At 32.3% G+C, this 11,483-nt stretch overlaps 1 protein-coding gene across 1 annotated transcript in view; it reads right to left on the bottom strand.

Annotated features, from left to right (window-relative positions):
• Positions 1-216: 216 nt before the first annotated feature.
• The window catches only part of Map4k5 (mitogen-activated protein kinase kinase kinase kinase 5), a 106,367-nt gene continuing 95,100 nt past the window's right edge, over positions 217-11,483 (bottom strand). The window contains exons 28-32 of the mRNA XM_015487254.2: positions 10,922-10,990; positions 8,942-9,034; positions 6,716-6,786; positions 4,143-4,198; positions 217-1,834 (exon numbers count right to left, since the gene is read on the bottom strand). Of these exons, the coding sequence (XP_015342740.1) occupies positions 1,747-1,834; positions 4,143-4,198; positions 6,716-6,786; positions 8,942-9,034; positions 10,922-10,990 (377 nt within the window). The 3' untranslated portion in view covers positions 217-1,746. The remainder of the gene's footprint in view (positions 1,835-4,142; positions 4,199-6,715; positions 6,787-8,941; positions 9,035-10,921; positions 10,991-11,483) is intronic.

The following is an 11,483-nucleotide window of genomic DNA, read 5'->3' as shown; positions in this document are numbered from 1 at the left end:
TACTAGGTTGGCTGCCAGAATTCAGTGAGAAAAGGAGGATGCTGGATCTTTGTATCCATTCATGTCAATTTTCCCTGTTTAGAGAATGGTACCCCCTGCCATCCACTGTATCCAGTATCCATCAGTCTAGAAGACCCAATAAACATATCCCAAATACATAGCCATTCTTACTGATATCATAGCATATGTGCATTTTTAAAGAACAAATACTTTATATTTCACTTGTAAAACATTTTATTGTTTACATATAGCCTAGTGAAATGAACAGAGTCAGAAGACTCATAGTCTGGCTCAACAACTAACTTGGATGAACTTGATAAAGTTGCTTAACCTTGCTAAATCTTATTTCCTCACTTGAAAAACAGTAATGATACTATTTATTTTACAGAACAGCTGAAGACTGAATGAGATAGTTATATTGTTTTCCTCTCAAGTAACTGGTCAGAATAATTCTACCGTTTGCTACTACTTAATCCTTGTTCATCATCTCAATGCTAATTATTCTTAATAAATGCATTAAGACAACAGGTATCAATGTAATACTTTAATTTTACATACTAACATTACCAAAGAAAAACAAACTAAATTATAGCCCTATTCTTTATTTTTAGAATACTGTTTTTTATAATAGTTATTCATACTATCCCATCAGAAATCCAATTTCATTAATTTTTTTTTCTTAAACCTACTCAAAAAGTAAACAAATTACTTTTTTACATATGTGACAACCCCAAGATTACATGTGTAATTGCTTTACAGCTCTCCTTCTGGAATAGTATAAGTAAAATATATAACATGGGTAGTTAAATACTTTTCTCCCCCTACATTAGGGATGATAATATATATGAAGATTAATTTCTTATGATTTATCCCTAATGAAAAAAAAGTCACAGGTATATTATACTGTTTGTCAAGAATACATACATATAGTAGCCATACCTGACACACACACCCTTCTAAGAATATTTCAACCATCATCATTATTTTCTTAATGACCCCTTATTAAGTATTTGTTGTTGAGAACACAAAACTCCCTTATAAGGCATTCTGCATGAAATTGTATTAAGAAATACTTTTGTTAAATGACACTGCATATGTGTTGAACCCCCAAACACATTGCCTTTAGCCCTTAAAGTACTACTCTAAAAGGTAAACAAAAATTTTTTACATTATAAAAAAAATCTAAGCTGCTCTGCAACCTTTTTTTGCTAAAAGTTAGATACATTACACCAACCACTCCAGCAAGAGATTAATAAATAAGGATTAAATATTCTATTTTACAAAAACATACAGAATGGCCAACGTATAAGTGAAAGGTTTGTTTGATAATTTCTTTATCAAAGTATGTTCATTAATAAAGAATAAAACATGGTATAAAATGATAAAATGGTCACTAAATTGAAGATAATCACATGAGTTATCTAAAAATACCATGGCACCCTTGTTACAAACATTATTATTATTATTTTTTAAAAAAAGACTGTGTTTCCTGGAACTAGAGGACTATTTGTCTCATAGCTTTTATTAAGCAAACTTGATGTAACCACCACATAGTGGCAAGAGATAGACTAGCTGTTTCCAGCTACAGAAAATATTGAATTCTACCCTAACGTACAGAACATTTGTGATATAACCCATAACAGGTAAAGTAAATCATAGTGCAGTCTGTATTGAATTTCCTTAAAATATTTTTGCTTTCAATGGAGTATGTTCATTTCCCTGTCATTTGAGATCAGTTTTTGGTGCTTAGTAACTATTTTCATGTCCAGCCAAGATGTAGAGATTGCTGTGTGCCGCAGGATTTTCTGTTGGCCTACTTTCCAAAACGACAACCCTGAAATTAAACCAAAACAAAAGGCTTGTTTAAAAGTAAAAACAGGTTGCATGCTTCAAATACTAACCTCAAACCAGGAAAGAATGTCAATTGTTCATGTTCTTATAAAATTACATAGAGATCATTGATGCATAATTCATATTTACATGTTATAGCTAAAAAACATACCTGAAAAAGAACTGATGAGTATAAAATATCAAAATATTTTGATATTTGATCATTATCTTATTTCAACTAAAAACAAATTTACCTACTCATAAACACCAACAATAGTAATAACAATGCTTTAGGAATTTATATCAACAATGCTTTAGGACAAAAGAAGGTAGAAGAAATGAGAAAATAAAACGGGATCCTAGGAGAACTTCATCCAAACTGTTCTTCAAGGTATTTGAAAACAAATAGTTTTAAACTAAATATGAAATGAGACACCCCGCCCCACCCCCATGTCCAAAAGCAGGGAAAGAGTCAATCAATCACCAAGAGGAAGAAAAATAAATCAATCAACTGTGGATTTGGAATAATATAAAAAAATAATAGCTGGACATGGGTGGTGCATGCTTGTAATCCCAGTGGCTCTGCAGGCTGAGGTAGGAGGATTATGAGTTCAAAGTCAGCAAATTAGCAAGGCCCTAAGCAATTGCACAAGACACTGTCTCTATTTTAAAAAAGGAGGGGGGGGGGCAGGGACAGATGTGGCTTAGTGGTAGAGAGTTTGCCTAGTATGTAGAAAGCCCTGGGTTCAATTCCCAGTACCACAAAAAAGGATGGGCTGCGGTGCTAGGGATGTGGCTCAGTGGTTAAGCACCCTCCGGACCCAGAAAAAAAAATTTTTTACATAGGTTCTCCCCCACCCAGCACAGACACAGATATCTATATTTAAATAATAAAATAAATGTTTAACTACTATTAAAATTAGAGGACAAAATAAACACTTTGGGATTTAATGAGTAAGATATTGATGTTAAAATCAAGGAGATGTCCAAATAAGTACATAATATGACAAGTAGGGCAGTGATCTATAAACAGTAGTGTTTTAGAGCAAGTAGTGAGACAATAAGACTAAGAGGGTAACAGGGTAAAAACTCTGGGTAGAGGACTCGGAGCAAAACACATTACTGAGAGGAATGGTTTCTGACACAAAACTTCTGTCAAGCAGAATTCTTTCACGCTAGATCTCATTAAAGCGTTATTTCCACATATAGTGGATGATCCACAACTCATTTGTCAGCCTTTCCTGCAAGAAGTAAAGAGCCTCCCATTCTAGTTCTAGAGCCATGTACTAGGTGGTTCTCAAACTCATTCCCATGCTGCCCCCCTTTTTTGCTGGCCTACTCCTAGGTTTCTGTGCTGTGTGCTTACCTTTTCTGCTAAGGCAGGCCTCATCATTTTTCAAAAGGTCCTTTCTCTCTTTACAAAACTCTTCCAATCTTTTATAGCATAACTTTATCCCTTCACCCCGAGCTTCCTCAAGCATCTAATATTTAAGCAATGATAGTGTGAACCTGAAGACCAGAGGTCTTCCAACCATTCCAAAGACCTAATGCATAATACCATAGCCAACTGTGCTGGAGTAACAACTTTTGGTAGCAAAATTGAAAGAAATGAATATTTTATTTGATACAGAGGATGATAATATATTTTGGAGAACAAAAGCTACCATTTTTTTTTTTTTTTTGCCAATTCTCATATTATTTTTTTCATAAGATAACACAGTTTGGGTAGGCTGGGGTTGTGACTCAGAGGTAGAGTGCTCGCCTAGCATTCGTGAGGCACTGGGTTCAATCCTCAGCACCACAAAAAATTATTTTATTAAATATATTGTGTCACCTATAATTAAAAAATATTTTTAAAAAAAGATAACACAGTTTGGGGATTTTTATTTGGTTTACAAAAAGACTACATACTCCTTTGCAATTTAAATTGACCCCCAAAACTGAGTTGAACATTTTCTGATATAAAAGCAAATATCAGGAGGTACATATTTATAATAGTTGATAGTAGACAATACACCAGGAGAAATTATAAAAATGAAGGGTTCTGAAATATCTGTCATGATTCTAGAGACATAAACACCTATATTTACACATTTTGTCTTGGTTGAATATAACTCTGGAATCATGATCTTCACACTGAAATAAGATTGCTAAATTGAATTACTAAATATTATTCACTCTCAATAAATTATGGAAAAAATTCTTTCAATTGAAGAGCCCTCTAAGAATTTTGACTGAAACACAATTCAGACTGACAGTATAATTGAGAGTATAATCTTTGCACTCTTTGGTAAATTAATATAAACAATTACCTGTCTGATCCTAATAAGCGGAAAACTCTGGTTTCATCTGAAATCTCCTGGGTAACCTAAAAAGAAAACACCTATCAGTTACAACCTGGGCTCCCATATTGCTTAAATAATAATTTAAAACTCATTCAGATAGAGCAATTATTAAACAGAATGAATAATTTTTGAAAGGCTCAATTCCTCAAATGAAAAAAGTTTCAGGAAGTTTCTTTTTTGACTATTAGTAGAAATGAATCAACATTTATGGAATGTCAGGCATTTTCCTTAGAACTCTGTGTGATATGCACTATAATTCTCATATTATTGAAGAAGAACCTAAGACTCGGAGAGGTTGAGTAACTTGCTCAAGGTCACATAACCAATAGAAGATTTGCCCTTTCTTTTATTTCTGAGATGGAGATGTCTGCATGGGCATCCTGTGGCCCACCTGATTTCAGCATAGTTTGGTGGATGCTTTCAAGCACCAGTGTCTCACATTGGTGTATACCACAGGGTTCTTCTCTCCTTTCTCCAATGCTGCAGAAGGCTCTTGGCTATGCATCAGTATTATCTCTAAGTATGGAAAGTTTTGGGACAACCCTTAACCAGGAAGGAACAGCAGTTGGTGCATAAATGCTCCAACCTCCCCACTTCTAAATAAGTCAGTTCTGAGGTACATTCTATAGTATTCATTAGTGGTCCTTCCAGGATTAAGGCCTGGTTGTCCATGATGGGAACTAGGTTGTTAATATGCTTTTGTTGACTTTTTACACTTACGCATTTTACATTCCTCATTTGACTTTTTACACTTATGCATTTTACATTCCTCATTCCATCAGCAGTTTTCTGGACTCTATTCCAAAATAAATTACCTCCACTTGAGACTTTTATCTTAGCTCTGCATTTAGAGGAATCTAAACTAAGACAGTATGAATGTAAAGTTAAGTATAAAGACAGTCTGTTAACAAGGCATGCACAATCTAGCTGGGAAGGCAGAATTAATAAATGTAAGTCAGAAACAAGTTTGATGCTATACTTGTAACACCATAAGTGTTATTCATTATTTACAATAATAGTGTCTTCAATGTAGTTGGTACTTCATACTAAATGAGTATGATCTTAAGATTTTCCTCTGTCCTTTGATCCAATTCATATTCTTTATACTTTTAAATATAATATTTAAAAAGGAGCTATATATTTATAGATTATGGGAAGTATAATTACAGATTAGATGAATAAAATTACATAAACTTATATTTTGCAATTCTATACTAGACGGAGATGATTTCCAAGATATTAAATATTCTAATCATTGTGGACTATAATGGATGAATATCAATACTATTTTGTGAAAGAAGACTTCAGCTAGATCCATGTTAAAGGGTGAGAATACAAACAGAAAGAAAGAAATGTATTAAAAATAGGTAACTAGGGAGATGGAGGTATAATTAAATTGTAGAGCACTTGGTTATTAGCAGGTGGGAGGCCTTGGGTTTGATGCCCAGAAACACACACACACACACACACACACACACACAAACAGAAAACAGAATTTTGAATTTGATATGGTGAGAAACAGGTTCTCTTTTGTGATTTCTAATCATAAGAATGACATAATGAAAATAGCATTTAAGAATAATTAACCTTATGACAATAAGTGAGACTGTAGATTTCATCAAGTGCAGGGACCAGGTGACATTTAGTGACATGGGTCAATAACAGATGAGCTTGATATATTCAGACAGTTGACTTTTGTCATTTTTCTCATGGAAGCATTCTAATTCTGCCTATATGTAAGAGGCAGAACTATTTATTTACTTATGAATAAGAATATGAATAAAACTGAATCAAACAGAAGACTCTGAGCTTTCAGGTAAATCCACAAATTTGTGAGGCCATGGTGTAGACAGGCACAAACGGGAAGAGTCTTCTATAGCAGGATTCATCTTTCAAGGTAAGATCCCAAATCCTACCTCCTGTATGAAATATCTCCTGATTATCTCAGCTAGAAGTGACATTTGGAAACCCTTCAAATCCAGGCTCTGCCATTTAACTAGCTAAGTAAATTTGAATAAGTTACTTTACCATTATGTACTTGTAAAAATGGGAATATAAATAGTATCTATCCATTGGATTATTCTGAGCCTTCTATGAATTAATATTTGTAATGTGCCTGGAATACCATAAGTGTTATTCATTATTTACAATAATAGTGTCTTCAATGTAGTTGGTACTTCATACTAAATGAGTATGATCTTAAGATTTTCCTCTGTCCTTTGATCCAATTCATATTCTTTATACTTTTAAATATAATATTTAAAAAGGAGCTATATATTTATAGATTATGGGAAGTATAATTACAGATTAGATGAATAAAATTACATAAACTTATATTTTGCAATTCATAGGGGCCTCTGAGAATTTTAAAATACAAAAATTAACATATTTGAGGACAGATTACAAATTTTTGCTCCACCAGTTCATAGTATTAAGGCATTAAACTGTTATGTAGGTTCAGAGAGAAAACACATAAAATGAACATTTCAACATTTAAAATCTTTAGTTGGAGTTGGCAGAGGTAAACTGAGAAAATGTACCTCATCTGACTTGAAGCTTTTACCCTGCATCCCATGTTTCCAGAAAGCCAGCACACTGTCTTGAAGGCATACTAAAAGAGATAAGGGAGAAATGAAATTAAAATAAAGCACACAGCATTTCACCATATACTTCCCTTAACTGTTTTTAATAAATGATAATGTAAGGCTATTCAAATGCTTAGGGCAAAATTCCACTGTCTAGACCATTATTTCTCAACATTTTTGTGGCTAAGACATGTCTAAACTCAAATAATTTATTGGAGGAAGGTTATATAAGTTTTCAAGAATATATGTAATAGGCATTCCTTTAAACCTGGGCTAACTTCTGATAAGCTTCTATAGGCATATTAATTTCTCTTCCATATATTGTATCTTTGAATTAAGTGAATAATAAAAACAAAGAATGGGCTTTGGATAAAATGGTTATCCAAATAGTCATTAAGCATCTTCTGTTCTATAGTTCAAAATTTAATCACATTAAATATTTATGATCTAAGTTTATTCTTCTATAAAATTCTTAGTATTTAATCAAGTATTATAATGTAGGTATTAGAGATAATTAAGTAGAATTAGAAAAACATAAATATAAATAAAGATGATGAGAAAAGTGACTGAAAATTACTTGTATTGGTTATTAGACTACTAAGTACAAATTACATATGAAAAAACTGAGAAACCAGTATGTCTTAAATAAAATAAAAAGGAGCTAAGGATCTATTTGTTAGATTCTCTCTTAAAAATGTTAAATTTTAGAAACTGGTATTTAATACCCAGTACATAAAGGAGTAAGAGAAGAAATAATTTTCTAAAGTTCCTTCTGTTCTAGCATCTAGTTAGCCAATAATTTATCTGGATTCAAGAAAGTTTAGGTTTTCTGCTTCAATAATTTAAATTTCCCAATCACAGGTAAAATATTTTCTGTCAGATGTTAATAGAGGCATAAACATATTTTGTTTTCTTTTGGTGCCAGGGAGTGAACCCAGGGCTTTCTCTGCTCAGTCACTGAGCTATAATATCAGTCCCTTATACTGTGACAGAGCTAAACTCTGTATATTGTGACATACCAAACTCCAGTTTAGTATGAAAATCTCATATTAAGGGAATTTAAAAACAAACAAGTAAGCAAGCAAGCAAGCAAACAAACAAAATCTGGTAAGTAGCCAAAAACATATTTTTAAAAAGTACATGCTTATAATTATAAAATGCATAAATTTTGTATGGCCTAAATAAAAAATGACAACTTTAATACTTTCTGTGATTTACAGCAGAATCCTATCATCAATTACTCAAAATGTAGTCATAATATTTTTCTCACAAGTTCTACCACTCCTAAGGTAAATACTTAACTCTGTAAAAATCAAGGAGAATGCAAGTAATGATAAATTATAATAATTTTTAAAAATCATAAAACCAATGAATAAGTCAGGTAACATGGCGCACACCTATAATCCCAGCAATGTGGGAGGCTGAGGTAGGAGGATTGCAAGTTTGAAGCCAGCCTCAGCAACTTAGCTAGACTCTCAGCAACTTAGTAAGACCCTTTCTTAAAATAAAAAAAAAGAACTGGAAATGTAGCTCAGTGGGAGGGTGCCTCTGAGTTCAATATCCAGTACCAAACAAGAACAACAAAGTACACAAAACAAACAAAAAATGACAAAAAAATAATATGACAAAAAACAAATGACAAATAATAATACAGTAAAAGCACTCTTGGACAAGGAAGCAAATTAAAATGTGGGAAACTTGCTATTTATATATAAACAGACCTAAAAGCAATAGCCATCTACATACTCCAACCATGGCATATCTAACACTGCTATCATATTACATAAATAAAACTTCTTGCTTTGGAGATAATTGGGAGAAGTATAATTCACTTGGTGCAGCAATGGGAATAATGAACAAAAAATTTAAAAATAGTTTCAAGTTTTAAATATTCAGGATACAACAATATGGTCTAGACCTTTAGTGTACAATAAGACACCTTTACTGTACAATAAGACAGCTACTGGTCATATGAAGCTACTTACATTAAAATTTAATTTTAGAAGTTTAAAGTAATATAGCACTAGCCAAGTTTCATGTACTTACTAGCCACATGAATTTTCATCATCACAGAAATTTCTACAAGACAGTGGTACTTAGACAACTCTAAGTACAGAATAAACAGAAACAAAACAAAAACCCAATTATTCCAAACACAATAATGAAAAAAGGGAAACTTACCTACAGATTCAATGCGAAAATCAAAACTTAGCTCAGAGGCTAGTTTCTTACTTGATTTTAGTTTTCCTTGTAGATTTACAATTTTTACATATTCTTAAAAAAATAAAAAAGTCAATTAGAAATGTAAATTTCCTAAAATAAATGTAATAATACATGGATTTTATCTGGGTATCAAATAATATTCTTATCAATGCCAATAATTAATCTGGATTCAAGTATGCCCTGTGAAATATGTTTTAAAAGATATAACAGTATGTGTATCCTTTGTTAGATGGCAATTCTGGTACTATAATTTCTTTTTTTACGCTAGTATATGCCAAACACTGACATTCTCACCATTTTTTTTGGAGGGGAGGGGGCTTGTACTGGTGATTGAACTCAGGGGCACTCGATCACTGAGCCACATCCCCAGCCCTATTTGTATTTTATTTAGAAGCAGGGTCTCACTGAGTTGCTTAGCACTTTGCTTTTGCTGAGGCTGGCTTTGAACTCAGGATCTTCCTGTCTCAGCCTCCCAAGTCATATTCTCACTTTTTAAAAGTGTTTTCTTCTTTAAAAGTTGCTACTTTGGTATCAAAATATTTAACAATTTTTCCCCTTTTAAATTACATAACATATGGTAAGAAAGACATGCAGTAAAATTCATAACTTTGCTGTATGAGTCCTGTTCTACCAACATAGACAGGGCAAGAAACAGTACTCTGAAGGTAGTAAACTAATTCTCTTTCCTTTTTTAGCTATTTGTTTTTTAATTTCATTGTCTTAGCTCTGACTCAGAAGATAATCTTTTCTCTGTACTACTTTTTCATCTGTCTACTATCATGATTAGAAATTACAGGCCTACCTCTACTGCTTTCTATCCAAACTGACTTATAAATGGTATAGCTGACAACAAATTTTTCAAGTCTTCCTCTACCACTTTAATAAACAGAAAGCTCAAGAAAGTTACTTTCCAGTTACCTTAGTTCATTGGAAATCAAGGCCTAGTTAGTCAATTTTTTAAAAAAAATTATAAAAATATGTCACCAAAACAAACACCAAGCAAAATTTATCTTCCTTTGATGACTCACAAAGTTATTTAGAAATTTAACACTAAAGGTTCAGAAACACTAAATTCTGGTTATTTCATTATTTAGCTAATACCAAACTTTCTATTTGATTGGATAAAAAAGTATTGATCAAATATACTTACAAGTAAATGAATAACACTCAAATTTTATCAGTATTCAGAGAATCAAGTTCCTAACAAATGGATGATGGAGAATGAAACACTATAGATTTTAGTTGACTTTTCTATGATATTTAGATGATCTTTATGATTCTAGAAAGTAAGTCCACTAGGGAATCCTTCGGAGCACAGGGATTATAACAGGAAAACAGGAAAAATCAGTTACAGAATAATCTGTAAAATAACTTTGACTACCTATAGGTAAGTCTACCCATTAAAAACAAATTGGAATGAACCAATTGTAGAAAACACTGCCAAATTTCAAATATAATTCTAGTAGTGGGATTCCACCTTTTAGGATTCACTGTGTGAAAATAAGGTGGGTTTTTAAGAATTAATGTTTCATTTGCAAAATCAAAATAATACTTACAGCTAAAGTTTTTTCTATCTTTACTGTATAATACAACATATTTCTATCAATAACACTTCTCCCTGCATCAAAGAATCACAGTTAGCAAGTGGAGATGTCAAATGGAGTCTTGGCTCCAAGACTTTATAGTACTGTAACCTTCTATTTTGCATTAAGAGACATGAGATAGAATAGTTGATTCAGAATTTTATCCCAAGTATGGCAAACAGTTCTAGTCTAATGTCTCCATGCAGGTGCAATATAAAATAAAATAAAATAAAATGACAGGATAGCACTGATAAACTTATAAATATTTTGAATTACATTTTCATAGAATCATTTCCAATAAAAGACCTGTTTTATCAAGTAGCATATGCAAGATAAACTTTAAAATAGTACTTACTGTCTAAACACACTAGTACAGTGTCTCTTTCCAACTGTGTCACATGGATGGAATCTAACTGTTGACTGCCTAAGGGAGAGAAAAGGTTACAGTTATACAATAGGCTTTAACAAACAAGAGATCAGGAAATAAACACAAGTCTGAATTTTGCTATGATTTAATTTAATCTTTGAAATTCAACACATAAATTACATTTTTGTCATGTTATCTTTCAAAAACGTATAAATCAGTTTAGGCAACAAAACATAAGATAACATGGATAACTGAACTGAGAAAAAACTCAGTATTACTTTTAAAAAATGTTTTTTAGTTGTAGATAAACACAATACCTTTATTTTATTTATTTATTTTTATGTTGTGCTGAAGATTGAACCCAGTGTCTCATGCGTGCTAGGCAAGTGCTCGATCACTGAGCTACAACCCCAGCCCCTCAGTATTACTTTTTTTTTTCCCAATATTTTTAGTTGATGGACACGTACCTTTATTTATTTATTTATTTTTATGTGGTGCTGAGGATCGAAACCAGTGCCTCACATGTGCAAAGCAAGAGCTCTACCACCGA

The sequence above is a fragment of the Marmota marmota genome, unplaced genomic scaffold (genome assembly GCF_001458135.2).
Source record: "Marmota marmota marmota unplaced genomic scaffold, marMar, whole genome shotgun sequence".
NCBI lineage: Eukaryota > Metazoa > Chordata > Mammalia > Rodentia > Sciuridae > Marmota > Marmota marmota.
Note: the sequence above shows the minus strand (reverse complement) of the source record. Positions and strands in the feature narration are given on the sequence as shown.